The sequence below is a fragment of the Galendromus occidentalis genome, unplaced genomic scaffold (genome assembly GCF_000255335.2).
Source record: "Galendromus occidentalis unplaced genomic scaffold, Mocc_1.1 scf7180000077533, whole genome shotgun sequence".
In the NCBI taxonomy this organism is placed as follows: Eukaryota; Metazoa; Arthropoda; class Arachnida; order Mesostigmata; family Phytoseiidae; genus Galendromus; species Galendromus occidentalis.
Window position 1 is genome coordinate 598,005 of NW_003805521.1, and position 17,449 is coordinate 615,453.

General features: G+C 52.4%; 2 protein-coding genes across 2 annotated transcripts; both read left to right on the forward strand.

Moving 5' to 3' along the window:
- The first annotated feature begins 3,334 nt into the window (after positions 1-3,334).
- On the forward strand, positions 3,335-5,620 carry LOC100898721 (uncharacterized). The gene is made up of 7 exons (XM_003748501.1): positions 3,335-3,421; positions 3,545-3,727; positions 3,943-4,032; positions 4,160-4,258; positions 4,361-4,461; positions 4,558-4,770; positions 4,881-5,620. Exons 1-7 carry the CDS (start codon positions 3,397-3,399, stop codon positions 5,178-5,180), a joined length of 1,011 nt encoding a protein of 336 aa, XP_003748549.1. The 5' UTR covers positions 3,335-3,396; the 3' UTR covers positions 5,181-5,620.
- Positions 5,621-16,255: 10,635 nt separating this feature from the next.
- LOC100904296 (RNA-binding protein Rsf1-like) lies at positions 16,256-17,076 on the forward strand. Its single transcript, XM_003748535.1, has 2 exons — positions 16,256-16,447; positions 16,558-17,076. Exons 1-2 carry the CDS (start codon positions 16,256-16,258, stop codon positions 17,074-17,076), a joined length of 711 nt encoding a protein of 236 aa, XP_003748583.1.
- The last annotated feature ends 373 nt before the right edge of the window (positions 17,077-17,449 follow it).

The following is a 17,449-nucleotide window of genomic DNA, read 5'->3' on the forward strand; positions in this document are numbered from 1 at the left end:
CCTCCGGATCGAAGACCTTCCGAGCCCTCGATGTTGGCTCCCTTTCGCGTAGGGGGATTGGGGCTGCGAGTCAAATCGGAGAAATATGACTTCTCTCTCAGGAATTCTAGCTAACCCTGTCTGTTTCTTTTCCTCTATAGACTCGGAGAGCGAAAAAACCTCCATGGGGAGGGAGCGAAGAGCTCCCGCAGGATGAGTCTCAACCAGAAAGCGTTTTGAGAATATTTGAGGATGTCGAGCCCTATTCCACTCGAACACTGATCCGCCGGCTGGACACGATGATTCACAAGAGGGAGTTGTCCCATGAGGACTCGGTATTCTTAAGATCTCGAGTGTATTTCTATCGCTTGTTCGGCTGGTTTCCTCGAGGGAGGAGGGAATCGTTGACCGAATATTCTCCAGGAGGACACCGTTCGCCCTCTATCTTACTCCTAGGGCAGGAAATACTTTCGAAACTTCTCAAGAGCTACACTGAGGGTTTCCCATATTGAATTTAACGGATCCGCTGGCTCTCACCTCAAGACCTACTCTCAAAGAACCCTCTGGCTTCTCGAACAGCACGCAAGCTACGAATGGCTGAGTGCTCGGCTTTCAACAAGAACAAAGCGATCGCTCAACATTTTAAACTCCACTTCGACACTCGGGATCTCGACTCGTGAGAGCTGCAGCGGAACGAGGGGGATCTTGTCGCCCTGACAAAAAGTGCGATCTGAGAATTCCGGAGGATGGTTCAAATGCGAAATTAGCATAGTATTGACGGAACGCCGGATAGCTCGGCGACAACTCAAAGAGGATTTCTTCCTCGCGGATTCCTCTTCTTCCTCCTGTCATTCCGTTCCGGGATAACTTCCAACCTGAGCACCAACAAATGAATCAACGTCGGTCTCGGCCTAGACCTCGGGTCTGGAGGCGAGTCTAAGTCCTTGATGCCTAATATTCCGCGAAGTTTTGTGAGCGTATCAATTTTCTGAACACTCATCGGGGTGATCGAGGGGCGCGTGCTGATAACGTGGTCGAGAAGACGCGACGAGCCGGTTCTCGGTAAAAGCTGTCACGTTGATGCACGGCTCCGAATTCCTGAATTCCCTAGGCACGCGACCTTTCACGATCCTTGACAACATCTTCCCGAGACTTTAACAAACTCATTGGAAAGTGAGCGAGACCGGACGATGGTGTGGAGTAGGCACGTCACCATGCGAAGATTCCCGGCTCGGCTCCGTATTCAACACTTGAGATATTCCATTCAAATGCAAATTCCATCGCTTGGAGCGCGTTCCCCTCCCTCCCTAACAATGTCAGTATGCCGAAGCAAGGCCTGTGTCTCCGATCTGTGCGAGTAGCAATGCGATAGGCCACAACGTCGTTGAATGGGACTGGACATTCAGGCGCAGGACATTGAATTCGAGCAGACCGGACGAATGAAGGCCGTATCGTTCCGACCTCGACTTTTCCCGAAAGAGAATCTATTATTTGATATCTCCGCTGGGCTGAGTCCGTATTCCGTGACAGGAGATGCAGCGTCGGCGTCGTCTTGTCTGCCTCAACGTGACGGGGAATCCCCATTAGTCCGATTTACATATTGAAAGAGCAAGAGCTGGATAGGTTGGGTGATGATGTGAGGAGACTCGTGGATTCCCTCGAGAAAGTCGTGACCATCGGATTTTGAGAACGCACGATGAGACCTCCTCGGTATAGAGAGGATAGTTGTGCGCTTCAGTATCATCGACGAGCGGGCGATATATTCGCTCCTTCCCTATCGATGGTGATAGGGAGACAGCAGGCGTAACTCCTGAATACTTACGCTAGAGTCTCCAAGCTTATTAAACGTAGCGTAGAAAGTTTGCGAACGACGCTCGGTCGAAACCTTCGAGTTAATACAGCGGCGGAAGGTTGTTTCATCGACTTCGTCTAGCCTCCCGAAGAGGAGCCTCAGACGAGTAAGGAGGGCTATCACCGAGCTCAGTGTCTCGTAATCTTATAAGGACTGATGAGCAGTCAGATGAGATACCTATCGGTGACGATGCATTAGAAAGCGGATCATCGCATACGAAGCGTTTGGTTTTGCATGGGTCCTGACAGAGAGGAATGTATCATCTTGACATGACTTCCCTCACACCCATTATCCCTTCTGATAATCGCCCGCGAAAATTGATTTCTACGAATCACCGGCGAGAATTATTGGTGTCCTTGAGCCTTGCCCTCATCGCGAGAGACATTCTCTCGGAATCCCAATATTTTCAGCGGATACTGGGATCGTATTCGTTCCCACGCCGCCAGGACGGAGCTGAGCACGTGCGACGAAGGAGATGAGCTGATTCAATCAGTCCCTGATTGTGATCGTTGGACATGCGACAAAAATTTGATTACTTTGATAACTCGAGGTCCTTTCCGGGAACTTCGTGAGCTAGCTCATGTTCCCAAGTGCCCACGCACTCCGGGCTCCAGACACTTGCTATCGGAAGGCCATCGACAGAGAGGTACGTATACTTGGAATCCCTCACTGCACGCTTGAGATTCTAGTGAAACGCTGCCCAATTGATATGCATGCTCATATGCTCATATTCAGTGACGGGTGACAGTTCTCATTGAATTCAGGATACTTTCTCAAAATCTTCCCCCAAGGTTTGGTCGCCTTGGTCCGCGCAGTGGGCTGTGACCTCTCTTTCCTTTGGTGGAAATTGTTTCCCCAGATCTCCGAGCGATGGTTCGTTCATGTAAGTCGTCTCTGCCGTATGTAAATCTGCCGTGTTGGAGCGCTGAACTACGCATGTCCCGCTTCCGGGGCTCGAATCGATCGGATCTCGCATCGAATAGCTGACAACTCTAGTCATAGTTCTGTGAGACAACTCGTGGGATAGACCCGCCTTGTGAATGTCTCGGACATCTTTGAAACACTGGCGAAGAGACTTGCAGACATCGTGATATTCTTGACAGACGATTGTCTCCCCGCCCGTCCCTCCTAGAAAGGACTGAAGCGCGAGATGGTCTCAAGATACAGCCGGGGTGGGTTGTATCGAGAAAATGTATTCGATAAACTCGTCGAGTGCGACGCCCTTCTTCCGAAGCAGCGCGGCTCCTCATAGCCAGCGGAACGTTCATAGTACGACCAGAGGGTTTGTCAGATATCTGTTGATTGAGGACAGTCTCGCCGAAGATTCCATCTTGAGAGTTCAGGGGACGAAAAACAATCCCCGTCTCCGATCTTGAACAAGGCGTCTGAGCGTGGATCATCCCACACGGCGGCACCTATTCGCTCCGTCCTTCGACGGCAGCTGGATCAGCAAGGCACGTGCATGCAATACCTCGTGTGCGACGCCGGTTGTGCACCGAACACATGTCGTCTTGATCCTCAGTTCACTACTCCGCTCCTGTCGAATTCTTGGAACGAAAATAACCATGGAAAACACCCGCTTCCTCACAGGTACAGTTTCGACATTGCCCACTATGGGAACGCGCTAGAGCTCTCGAGGATCTCGAATTTCAAAGCACTGAGGATGTAGTTGCCGAGAACTTCTAAGAACGCGGAGCTTCGTCTTGAGATCAGCGATCGAAGAAACGAGTGATTTGGTTGAGACGAAAGATGAGAACGTCTCTAGCGAAGGTGCGATAGCCGGCGAGATCAGTCCGCCGAAAAATGATCTCATCGATCTCGAAGCGGAGGCTGGAACTGTGAAGGCTCGGAGACCGCGCGCCGTGGATCAATTTTTCGCCAGTCAAAAACAATTCGGTGAGCTATCTGTTTTACCCTCATCGGCTGGAGTTTTCGTAGGACTTTCGGGGAGATGAAACTCCGCCAGAAGTTTCCTATCCGATTAGCGTCCTACGCAATTCTGATTCGTTCCACTCCGAGCATTCGACTGGTCGTGGGAGAGAATGGAGTTCGATGATGCGACATTCGGCGAGAACGATCCCGCTCTAATGGAGTTGTTTTCATTCCTGAAGACATGCTGTCCCCCATCAAGTCGAAACCTGTCTGTGAAGCGACGACCGATCCCACTCAAGAATCCCTCGAGTTGAAGCTAGAAGGCAGTGGTGAGTCTCAGTCAATGAGAATCTGAGATGACTTCACGGGGCGAAGACCCTAAGTATTTGTCACAATCAGAACATATTGAAGTTCAAGCTCGAAGCCCGCAAAGAAAGTTCTTGTATTCATTCCCAGATTTTCTCAGTCGTCCCCAGTACCAGACACAATGCGTCCAGCCGAACGATTCGACGATAACAATGAAAGACACGTCCTTGGACAACCTCCTCATACAGGGTCCGCTGCTGCAGTCGGACCGGAGTTCGGCATCGTTTCGGTATTTTTCATTTCCGAAATCAAGGTGCTGAAAGAGAGAGATTCATTTTCTTCCCTCTACAGACCAACCGGAGGCTGAGGACCCTACGGACGATGTGAAGCAAGGCACCGCTGCTCTCGATAACCTGTCCCGCAAACGACTCCAGAACGAGATGGAACCCGCGGTGAGCTTTTCCCCATTAGGATCTGCATTCCGGCTCGATGACATATTCCCTCATGCGCTTCTCGACATTCTCGCGACTTGAGACCTGATATTCAAGGTGTTCGATGTGCCTCGGGCGACGAAAATACTTCACCGAGAGGAGTCGGCTGTGCCGGAGTTCAAAGAGAACGCACAGCCTATACTGAAATTCTCGAGTGAGACCGATAAACTCTTCAAACTAGAAGCTGTGGCCGTTGGTGAACAAGACGGACCCAGGGAGACGCTCGGTGAAGGAAAATCCAGCGACTGGAAGAAATCATCGGACGAAGAGGTTACCTCCAGTCTTGTTGCAGAATCGGTCCGAGGAAGGGGCGGGCGTCGTTTGAATTCGGCCTTTCTAAGACGTCAATTTCGAACGATAACTTACTTTTCCTTTGACAGACTGCCGGAGGATGCGAAGGAGTGCAGGGACGGAAGGATGGAGACAGTGACGTTGACCCGAACATTCCCGACGTTGCCGAGAACGAAAACGCTCCGAACCAAGGATTTAACATGACACTTGACATGACCTTGAGAAGTTCCGGAGGGATTGCTTTCGCGTCAGGACTCTTTCTCGCTATTGATGAAGCCTTGGACCCCCTCGTCGGAGTTTTCGTTCCCCACGGGAGACGTCGCCGAGGCGCCAACATCGTTGCGGTTTGCATCCCGATAGTTCTTGCCATCTATTTCTTGTTCTTCTGACGGTATTCGGCCGTGATTTGGTAGCGGGCCTGAGAAATTCGGGAGAAGGACAAATCGCCATTTTAGAGTCGTCCAGCGACGAGTACAGATCTAGTTTTTCCATCTAGAAGGCATGTTAGCAGAAGGCGTAGTTAAAGGGCGCACAAGGCGAGTAGAGCTAGGGGCGAATTCTCGAAGAGCCGCGGGATGAGCGGAGGCTAATCAGCGTAAAAGGAGAAAGACTTGAGGACGATACCGGGATGAAGCATCTCTGCTTGCTCTGCTCGATAAGATAAAATGAGACCTGCTCCGAGTTCGGCTGGTCTCAAAAATAGTTTCTGACCGATAAAAAGTAGAACAATCGAATAAATGATCACGAGCTCTTAGAACCAAGGAAAGGATCGGCCTCTTTCCGATACATCCCCTCTAGAGAGCTCTCCCGACACAAAAAAAACACCTCTCAGACTCTCTTTTCTCTCAAAATAATATTCTGCGGAAGGATGATTCAGGTTCGTCCAGTTCTGGTCAGTCGCTGGCTGCAGAGATGCCGAACATCGAGCGAGCGATGGAATTCCCTCGACGGAGTCGAGTTCCCGCGGTCTACCGGTCTCGACGAGCCCGATGTGACGAGCACCGAGGAACGTCAAGTCGACCAGAGCAGAATCAGAGCCATTGACCAAGATGACGAATCGGTGAAGGGCTCCGGCGCGTTGGAGACATCCTGCATGAAATACTGTCGTATTGTGCCGTGTCATAACCACGGCGTTCGTCGAGCGCTCATGCCACGGAAATTCAAGTCACGTTCCCCTCAACTGCCGTAACAAATTAGTGTCCCGCCCCCCCTTCCTCATGTATGCGAGTTTTCTTCTGCTTGCACTGGAGAAAAATAGTCGCGGGAACGAGTAATGGCTTCACTACCCGACTATAGAAGGAGTTTGGAAAAGACGTTAAGGGCGTCGTATTCTGGGAAATCTTCAGAAAGTCGCCCACGCGAATCACTGCAAAAGTTTGGGTGGTGGAACAGACGACAAAGTATGACTGCAAGCTATTCCGGGAGCCGGCTCGCCACGCGACTGACTGACTGACTGGCGACATCCATCCTTGGATTATGCGAGGGATTTCGGGAAGTTTGCTTGAAAACGTTACTCAAAATGTCCGAATAATCACTCGAATGTGATGCTGAAGCGGGCACCGGTCCAGGCTATATTTAGACAACTGTGATGCCATGAGTCGAGCCAGCTGGATTCGAGCTCGGATTTCCGGCTGATAATCCTCGAGATCAGTCATATCGGATCAACATGCTCGCTCTTCGTGGTGACAATGGTACGTAAACATGGTAGGAAAGTAGAACGATGTTTATCTCATTCGGTTCATCGTCGACGCAGGAAGCGCCTCAGGAGATTTGGAACGCATCGTCGCTATTTTCACGCTAGGATAAAGATTCCCAAAGGTTTCCAAGGATACAGCGAGACTCTGCATGCCCTCGGGGCGCATGAAATATTCTCGAATTTTTCGGGGCATCCGGATCCGTTCACGATGGCGAGGTTCTTGAAAATGGCCTGGGATGAGGAAATAGTTCTCTCCCTTTACGGATGCGCTCGCTCGAAGGATCTCCGAATCGCCCAAGGAAAGCGCGACCTTCACACCGTTTGAATACGTTCGGGAGACGCTGCGACGATCGATATCCTCGATACCACTCAGATGGGTTGACCCGTCGTGCAGCGAGCCCTCCGTTCGGAAATTGAGCCCGATTGAGCGGCTCGATCTAGGCACGAGAGGAACGGAGTGTAAGACAGATTTCCAGTGAACTCGAGACACCTCCTCGGACAACTAACCGGTTATTGGTTTTCGATAGAGAGGAGCGACTATCAGCTGTATCAGACACAACACTCCAGACTGGAGATCGCTCGATGAATTCGGGCGTTCCTCCCATGACGCGAGTGAAGATATAGCCGGGAAACTCCAAATGAGAAGAAAAGGCTGAATGACACACACGGGGAGCTGACATTAGGGGCGACATTCAGGAGGGAGTATCGAAGGACTCGGCGGGGATACTTTCGGCTCGGAGCCGACCCGAGGCTACGCGAAATACCGTGAAGTTTAAAGTCCCGGTAATATTCCGCTTCTCAGTCGCTCCCTTCTGCAAGTTTCCCTCCGTAGGGATGCGAAATACTTCCTCCGTGATATTGACGGAACATGGGGATCCCTCGAGGATTCCCCGCTCGGGACTTGCATGACTTCACTTTCGTTGGGGAAATCGAGTTCGACGATTGCGGACGAACGAAAATGTCGTCGCTTCCCATCTCGAAGCATCTATAAGCAGCCCCGCGAGGCGGACCGCTCCCTTACTCGCAAGCAGCATCCATCGGCTCATATGCGAAGATCGCTCCACGAGCCTCAAGTCCAGGGGAGAAATCCTACAAGGCTCCTGAAACGGTCTTCGACTTTTCCGGAGACCATTGTTCCGCTTGCGGTCGATCGGGGACTCGCAATGCAAGTGACCGCATGGGTCGAATACGTGTCTCAAGATCTCTTCGGCGGAAATCACTCTTCCCTGGCAAGGCGATTCCCCCATGGACAGCTCTGGGAACAGCCTCGCGTCGAAACGTTTTATGGTCGCACCGCAAAGCAATTCTTGATACCGACCGTTCGCAAATCGAGGAGGAATCCGAGAAAAATGGCTGTCGTTTCTCTATCTCTATGAGATCAGATATCGCCTCAATGAGAAATGCTGAGAAATCTTACATTCGCACGAAGGAAGGATCAGTCTCCTCCCAGGCAGCATGCAGCCGAAGCGTCGTATTGCTTCTGCAGAGCTCTGCGCGAACGCTTTCCACAGAAGCGCGAAAATCCCTATCAGACAAGTGCAGGCTGACTCAGCGGTTTCCATGATTGCTGGAGACTTTGTTAAGAAGCGATAAGATTTGAACGATTCTCCGCACGTCCTGCCTGACCTCCCCATCAGCACTCTCAGAGCCCAACGAGAAGATAGGAAATATCGGCAATCACGTTCCGTTAGAAGCGACTTCCATAGCATTAGATGCATGCGTGGAGTGGGTTCCGTCACCGAGAGACATCTCATCTTCGCATAGATTACTGGGAAAAGTTCTCAGGCAATACCTTCTCAGGCTGCTCTAGCCCGCGAGGCTTCAAAAGAAATCACTCAACACAAAGGTGGGTCTGAGCTGCGAGCTACATCGATGCTACACTTCAGAAACCTCAGCAGGAACTCCTCTACATCAGCTGTTCTTCTTCGTCAACTGCACGGATGCCTACCTATCGGAAGATCATCTCAAGAAATGTCCGGAACTCCAGATGCCAGAAATACTCACTCAAGATGGTTCCTATTTCTGAGCTCTTCAAATGCTCGTCTAGGGGATCGAGGATCGTGCTTCGAAGACCCGGCGTTGGAGCGACTTCATGCCGATCCTTCAGACAAGATGCTAGTTCACTAGTTGTGGCTCACGGAAAATACCAGATGAATGAGAATTCCGGACAGGCCACGGACGAGGTTTCTTGGTGACTGCCGTCTCTAGCTCTATGTCACTACGACTCGAGAAGCGCTCGGATTCGGATCTTCACGCTGCACGTCTTGAAGCTTCATACGCTAATCCCCTCATTCCGGGAACATGACTCGCAGAGGTGAGTCTCATCCTGCACCTCGACGGAGACACCGCGAGCGCTGAGACCATCAACTGCTCATTCGGCGACTCACTCACGGGGAGTCGAGGATATGAATCATAGTATTTCTTGAAAGGTGACGAGGATTGATTGACGAGGGGGATGTCGAGTATTGATTTCGACGGAATCGATAGACTCGGTATCTTCGCTCCCTAGCGACTATCGAGCGCAGTGCCCCCTGAGCCTACCCCGGGATCTCCACGTGAAAGCTTGGAATATTCTGCGAGCTCGAATCTCGGGATTCCTTTGAGAGATTTCGACGTAGCTCCTCTCAATCCACTCATGAAGCATGCCTCATCGGTAGAGCGAGCCCGAATATATTGCGCTCCACAAGACATGCTCTCAATGAGCCCAGAGAGACAGAGGATCATTCTTGCCTCTATGCTCAGTAGCTTTGGAAGCATGAGGAGAACTTTTATTTCTACGCGAATGGAGATGCAGGTAGAAGATCACCTGCTCCACGAGCGCGAAAATCTGAATTTTCGAGTCCTCCCGCGTACGACGCCTGGAATCCCATCTGAGCTATTCCTGAGAGACGTTTCTTCGAGGACACCCTTCCCCGCAACTGAAGCCTCCCCAGATAACTTCTGGCTCCGCACTCCAATTAATCGTCGATGATGGCATGGTAGCGATTCGTGTCTTCCATTCCCGCTCACCGTATGGCTCCGTCGGCACGCCGCGACGCAATGCTCGTCCGAGCCGTTTCCTCCTCGCTCTGGTGGCGCTGAACGGCGCTCCTGCCGAAAATAGTTCACACGATTGCTGCGCGATCTCGCAGATAAGTTGAGTAGCAATGTTTTTCGATTGACGAGGGTGATCTTATTGGCCGGTTCGTCTAGAATGTATTGTTGAAGCCTTCGACTCGGCAGTGATTTCTCCTTACCCGTCATAGACTCACAGATGATCACTCGGAGCTCTTGATATAACTCTCCAGGCAAACAAGTACCAAGTACACAATCACGAGAACACTGAACGAGAGAGCGAGAATCTGCTGACCCTGTTTCGTCCGTCGTATCTCGGATTCTCGTGTCTGAAATGATGGTGGAGTATAGACTTTCTCGGAGCTCCTCTAAATGTCGAGAACGATGCCGACTTTTGCTCCTCACCTTCGCTCCTTGTAATCCGCCCAGACGCAAAGAAGTTACGCAGAATATGGCGATGTATGAAGTACAACCTAAGAGCCACACGTCGACCCACTACACAGAAAAAAACTTGTTGTTGAAAAAAATATGCTCAGCAGCTGAGGCCGAGCAAAGTCATGATTCAAGGTCCAACTAACTGTGCCTGATCTGGTGGGCGGCATTTGGTCCTTGACGTCATTATGCACGGTGTAGAAAGCGAGGAGCACCACTACAGACATATTCACCCTCTGCAGGGTTGCTTCACGAGTCAGGGCCAGCGTCAAAGAGCTCACGAAAACCAGGATGATTGAAGGTACGAAAATGCTCAGGAAAGCGTTGGCGATCCCGCGGCTGAACTTGAACGTTGCGATGATCGAATCTCCCGGGTCGGCTGATCGATCCGCTCGGTAGGAGACTCGGAGGGTATTGGCCAACAGGTTGGGATTCCGCACGAAAGCTGGTTTCGAGAAGTTCGCGACCCTGAATCGCACCCGGTCCGGCCCGTAGGCGACTGGGGGAGGGACATAAAAATCCTCGATAATAATCGCTGTTTCAATCCCTGGCTCTAGAATCATCCTGTATGAAACTCCGATGCCACCCACAGCTCCTCAAACGAAGTTCGCAGTTGTGACTGTCGATCGGATAGCCAGTCAGATCCGTAGGACAGGCGACTTTGGCGACGAACCTTGAGGGGTCGATGGGAGTAGAATCACTGAAGCGACACAAAATTGGTGAGGGAATCCTGAAGTATGTCCTCGATTCTTACTTACTTGACCACGTACTTCCCGACGCAATGACCAGTCGAGGTATCATCGATGAGATTCGTGAGCTCGAGATAATCAGTTCTCAAGAGCGGATTCATGAAATGAACATCGAAAGCTTCTTCGAGATACAAGTCCGGTACCCAGACCCGATTTACCTGCGGACAGGACGTACCCTGGGCTGAGTTAGGAATGGGCATGTAGGGATGTCCCAAACGAATCGTACGGTTTGCTTCCGATTCTCGACTACATGCTCACACTCTCGCCAGGTATCGATATCGTATTGCCGAAGCTAGGTCTCGATATCCACATTCGCTCCCCCATCAGGAAGTATTGCTCGCAGACTTCCCTCGGGACCTTATACCGAAGACGAACCATCAAGCCTAGGGAGAATGTCTGTAACCCAAAAACTCCGTCTTGATTCGGAATCGGGAAACAAGGTCTCCGAGATTCGATTCCGAAAATCGACGTACTGGAAAAAGCCGGAAGAAGCAGATTCGTGGAGTAGCTTACGGATTCTCAAGAAACTCACGGATGTTATCAAGTCGATGTCATCGATGAACCACACAAATGTTGTCACGTTGACTTGGAGCGGCTGACCGTCGCCTTCGAGGAATGATTCAAATCCGAACTCTCGGTTCGGAACGCTCGCCAAGACTTGAAGGGAAGCTCAAGCAGACTTACCGGTCTCTGTTGGGTTCAGCGGTTTCGTATACCGCAGACAGGACACGATCGATATACAGTTGCAGAGACTCAGTAAATACTCTCCTATTTACTCTCCTAAATATTTCCATGATGCTCCGGTGTTCTGAAATGTTGCTCCCGCTCCCCACCAGCTCTTGAATCGATCTGCGAAAGCGTGAGTAGATCGCCTCGCCGAAACGCTTCCAATATTGTGGACGTTATTCCCCGATCAAGCATATTGAGACTTTGTGATTAGCACTATTCACAGTCTGATCGAGACTCCTGCAGCGAATCGTTGGCTCAAACTCGATGACTCGAATAACGTACGTAGGTACAATCATCCAACAGCTGCCGATGAGCCAGTCACTGCTGCTCAGATTCGGGATCTACCAGTGCGGAGATCGATCTCACCGTCACGCTACCGATCTAGGGCCCAAGCAAACACGGGAGGTCCCTCCGAGGGCAAACCTAGGGAAAATCTGCATGGCTATCCAGCAAGGTACCCCATATCCGTGAAAGGGGGGTTCGTTGGGATTACAGGGCTTCTTCGGCCCCGATCATTGTTGTAATCATCTTCGGAATGACTTACAGATGCGGCTGACGGATGTGCGATATCAAGGGGCGATTCAAGTCAAAGGGTGCCACACCGCATCGCAAGGGGAGCCCCGAAGATATGCTCCCGTTGTGTCAGAAGTAAGAACACGGGAGGGCGAGACTCTCCTCCCGATCTGGAATGCGACTGGGAGATCTCCGGACACCTCGGCAGCCATGCCATTCCCGACCCGTGGATAAACGATGTTCTGAGATCGGATGATTTCTGGGGAGACCCTCTGTGTACTATATCTTCGGGCCGATTTCCAAGAAATCCGAGTCGATCGATAAGCCGGCCCTCGGCAAGACTTTGATAGGGTTTCTTTCCATCCAGAAAACCGTCGGGACGTTCGAGGGACCGGAAGAATCTCCGGAATTAGGGAGAGAAAAAGGCGAAGGGTTCGGTTTGACGACGCGTTTTCCTTTATTCTGTTCATTTTTCTTCCTATGCATGAATGATTCACGTATTGTTGTGTATTAGCGGCAAATGATTCCTCAGACTTCGGTGTACACTTACAGAGAGATAGCTGTCTAGTGAAGGAGCCGCATTGAATTCCGCGGTCAACTTCCCGTCACGACTGTTTTCTGATTCGTCCTCTTGAGATAAACTCTTCTGTATAGTAAGGTAGTTCAAGTGAAAATTCAACTCAAAACACACAGGAGCAAAATCGTGAAATCCACTGTGACAACGTCAAGCCCTCAATTCTCGAAAAGTTTGTTGTTGGGCAATCTTTGGCAAATCGGGAAATTGTATTTTCGAAACGGTTGCGATTGTTGTAAACTTGTCTGGAAGTTTTGTATCGTCTGGGACGGCTGCGGTTTCGTCGATCTCTCTCATGTCAGATGGAAGTAAAGTTTCTGAGATCGGGACGAAAAGAATCGTCAGCTCCGCTCGGATGCTCGCAGGTCTTCGGTGACTGAATAATACTGGCAAATGGAAACGAGCGGCTTTGTATTCCACGTCGGCGTGTCAGTCTCATGAAAGTCGACTCAGTCTCTGACTGGGTGAGTCCATCCATCCATCGTTTTCGTATATGACTTTTGTCTCGTTCATTTTTTGTCTCTGTCTCGTTGCACTCGTTCGAATGCAGCGGAAATTGGATTTACTTTCCAGTTTGCTTGTTTTCGGAAATCTCGGAAATGTCAACTTGTCATTGGTCAGTGATAAATTCCACCGGAGGGCACACGGTGAATGAATAGCACACCGCACAACCCTTCTTTGCTAGGTCGGCCAAGTCTTGCTGACGAAATCAATAGCTGTTGTTGTCATGGCTGACGTTCTAGGTGTTCTTGTGAATGTAGCAACGATAATCGATATCGCGTCGTCTTTCTCCTCGACGTTCAGGAGGAATTCCTTTGTAGTAGCAGCAGCAGCAACAGCAATGGTAGTCGTACATAGTAATGGTTGTACATGAACTTCGCCAAATCGTCGTGCACCCGACTAGGCCAGCACTGACAAAGCGGGGCTGTACCCTCCAAGCAAGAAACATACGTGAAAATTGTGCACGTCACCCTCTACGTATAAAGCGAGGGGAGCGGTGCGGGGCCGCTGTAGGCTGAGGCGACACTAGAGTTTGGAATCGGGGAATTTTCAATGTCCTTTTTGCGTTCTCCGGCTTCTCCGTTTTTTCATCCTTCCTTCTCCAATCGTTGTGGGGTGAGGCGCAGACTGGAACAACTAGTGTCTCAGTTGCTGCTATCAGAGTCCATCAATACTGCATAGCTCGATAGCTCAGTAGCCGCTGCAAACAAAAACAACTTCCGTCACTGATCCATCATCGACGAGTGGAGCTCAGCGGACGAAACCACGGTGCGGAATTATCGTTGCCTTCGCGAGTTCAGGTATTTTACCTGTCCCCTCCGTAGCCACCGTGGGGTGCGTATCCTCCCTGCTGGCCCCCGTATCCTCCGCCGTAGCCGCCACCACCGCCGCCTTGGTGACCTCCGTAGCTTCTTGGCTGGCCGTAGCTGCCTCCGCCGTATCCGCCGCCACCACCACCGCCTCCGTAACCACCTTGTTGCTGGCCATAGCCGCCTTGCTGGCCTCCTCCGTAGGAACCGCGACCTCCGAAACCTCCACGTCCGCCACCACCTCCACCACCACGGAAACCTCCACGGCCGCGGTTGTTGCGACGTCCTCGATACGGAGCCACCTTCAGCGTCATGCCGTTGAGTTCCTGACCGTCCATTTGGGCTACGGCGTCCGAAGCGTTTTGATTGTCGTCGAAATCAACGAATGCAAAACCGGGAGGATTCTGGGCCACCCACACATTGGTTAGACGTCCGTATTTGGAGAAAACGCTCTCCAGATCCTCCTTCTGAATGCTTTCGCTGATTCCGCCAACAAAAATACGGTTCTGGTTTTGCTGTTCGCGGGGCTGGTATCCTCCACCGGCGCCGCCGCCGCCGCCACCACCGCCGCCGCCGTAGCGGGGTCCACCTCCTCCGCGCATGTTGTCACCGTAGGAATCCTGAGGAAGAGTTCGGCGTCTTTAGTCAACCGTTCATCCAATCGTCTTCATCGGAGATGACAGGAGTGGAATCGCTGTCGTGAACATATGTTCCGCTCCCCGATGGAACGGCGGGCGCTGTCGAACGCTGTCACCGAGATCGACCAGAGAGCTTCCTTGAAGCCCAGATCTTATATGGCTCTGGCTGCGAAGCGAGGGCTCGCTCGACTTCTGTGAGACCACGTATTTTTCCGCCATCGGAGAGGTCATTCCTCTCTTGAACGGGAACAAACCGCTTCTGCATGAGCGTGTGAAGTTCTCTGTTCGAACACTCGGGATATGCGGCAGGGCCGCCAGAGCGGAAAGAGTGCTCGGATGCGGCATGGGATCTCGATTGCACGCTCTGGGGATGTCCGTGTCAGCATTCTTTCGGCTTCACGCAGCGATCTCAGAGCCATCATGCGACACCCCTAACCCTAACAAAACTTCTGTCATAGGACAACTGTCATCAGCACCGAATGATGCAACACCATACACGGTTCTCGAAAGAGAGAGCGGGAATTCTCCGTGCACGGAACGCGCGGAACTTCTCTCCGTATGAGCTCGACACCCCATGGGAAGCGAAGTCTGTGCTCTGCAAGCTATGCTGGTCGATGATGTATCACGCGTTTCCGAAACCGCGAATCTGTCACCGTTCATTTTCTCTACGACTCCCCCGGCACGACTCCACTTCGTGTCCGGCGAGTCACGCTCTGAAAACCGAGGAACCGCGGAACTCACCATAGGGAGCTGAGGAATCTGACTCAATGGGGTTGCAACCGCTCAAATCAATGTGATCCGGCCACCAGTGAGATGTGTCCCAGCAACGAGAGACGCCGGCTCTACGACCGGCGAGTTGTGACAGGGCTCCCCCTGGCGGCTTTCCTATCAACTACGATATATTCGGGCTGTTTCGAAAAGGTGCGAAGCTACGAGCTCGCGGGGAATCAGATGCTTACAATCTTCTTTTTCGCGGGCATCTTTGGCAATATGAAGGACCGGAACTCATTTCTGTCCATCAGACCCCCGCCGGTACCCCGAAGTCACGAAACTGACCCGGCGCGGTGCGGGAGTGGTTCCTTCGAGGAGCTTTCGATTCTCGGACCCGCGTGTAATTTTTCTACCCCGCGGAAGTCTCGATCTACGCTCCGTCTCGCCCGACCGGGTCCGCATGGGCCGCGGAACATACTCGCAGCACTCTTCCCAATTTACAATGCAAGTCTGATCGCGTTTCAGCGAAGCATCCCGCCAATCTAGCGGCCGCCTCGAGAACACGAGGCGATACGGTTCCGTAGCCGAACACGGTATCTTATAACGCGCGCACTCAGATTGATCGTATTCGATTAGCAAAGGCTTCGATCGCTTTTCCTCGAGGTATAGTCTGTTCGACCATGCTCAAAGTCATCGTTTGCGCCCAAGCCCCCGGCGAAAAACTCGCCCGCCAAACGCTTCCCTCTCGCCCTTTCGGTGTGGTGTAGTGGGAGAGTCTCGCAGTCCCTCTTCAAGAGAGCTAACACGAACTTTGTCGTTTGCTCTTGGCGGCATCATTTCAGCTCCCGGCGTCAATCCTCTATCTACTTCCAACAATGGTGAGTGTCCATCGGAAATGTGCGTGAAAGACGCCGCGATCTCTCCGGGACCGTGTCGGTGCGACTGAGTTGCGTGCTCTCGCTACCAGGTCCGCGGACGCGTGAGGCGGTGACGCCGAGGCGTCGTTAGGTCAGGCTGGAGGTTGTCCTCGAAGCCAATGGCGTCGGCGGGGCGTGTGCATGGCGCCGATCGAAGAGCGTCGCTTTGGCTTCAGAATCGAGATACCTTCGCGTGCTAAAGCATCCCGCCGACTGAGAAAAGTCGAAAGCCGCGTCTACGTGGCAGCGTCCTTGAGTCGAGAGCTCGGACTCACGCTGCTCGATTGCCTCAGTCCCGGGGCTCGCGTCGAGGGAGGCCAGGGTTCCGCCGTGGTGATCCTCAGGCCTCGCGTCCGAACCCCGGAGTCTCGCCATATTCAATCGCTCCGAGCCCTATCTGAGGAGCAGCGTACATTTACTGATCGTTTTACCATTCGTTCCAGTCGTACGACCGATCCCGAGACCAATCAAACCGAATTTTCGTCGGTGGCCTGACCGACGGCATCGTCAAAGAGGATTTGGAGCGCGAGTTCTCCAAGTACGGGAAGCTGAACCATGTTTGGGTCGCACAGAACCCTCCGGGCTTCGCTTTCATCGAATTCGACGATGAGCGCGACGCCAGCGAGGCTTGCAACGAGATGAACGGAGCCAACGTGAACGGATGCACCCTCCGCGTGGAACCCTCGCGAGGACGACGCTCCGGTGGCCGGGGCGGTCCGAGAGGAGGCCGAGGAGGAGGAGGAGGAGGAGGAGGGGGTTTCCGCGGTGGACGCGGAGGCTTCGGTGGCTCACGCGGAGGAGGCTACCGTGGTGGCCGAGATTCGTACGGAGATCGTTCCCGCCGTGGAGGATACGGGGGAGGTGGTAACAACGGAGGCAGAGACTTCGGACGTCGAGATGGTGGAGGCCGCCGCGACAACGAGAGACGCTACAGGTCCAGGTCACCTGTGAGCCAGAGGTAAACTACACGTAGCGAGGAGCTTAAGAACTAAACGCGTTCATGATCATTGTCGCTCTCGTGTCGCAGCACGGAGGTCAACGAGTAATTAGAAGCGACTGACCGACCGACCGACCGTCATCGTGAGGTGGCGGTGGCAGCGAAACCAGCGACCGCAGCCTCGCTCTGCGAATTTCGAAGAAGTGGGCCGTCATACGATCGCCATTCGACATCGACAACACTTCTCGTATGAAACACGCTTTTGTCCCCCGATCACTCCGGAGGACGCTGTGACGAGCACGATCTCGAAGCGCTGGCGGCGGCGGTCGTGGTGGTAGTGGTGGCGGCGGCGACGTTATCGAAGGCTCGCTTGTTTGAATCCATCACACGATCTGCTC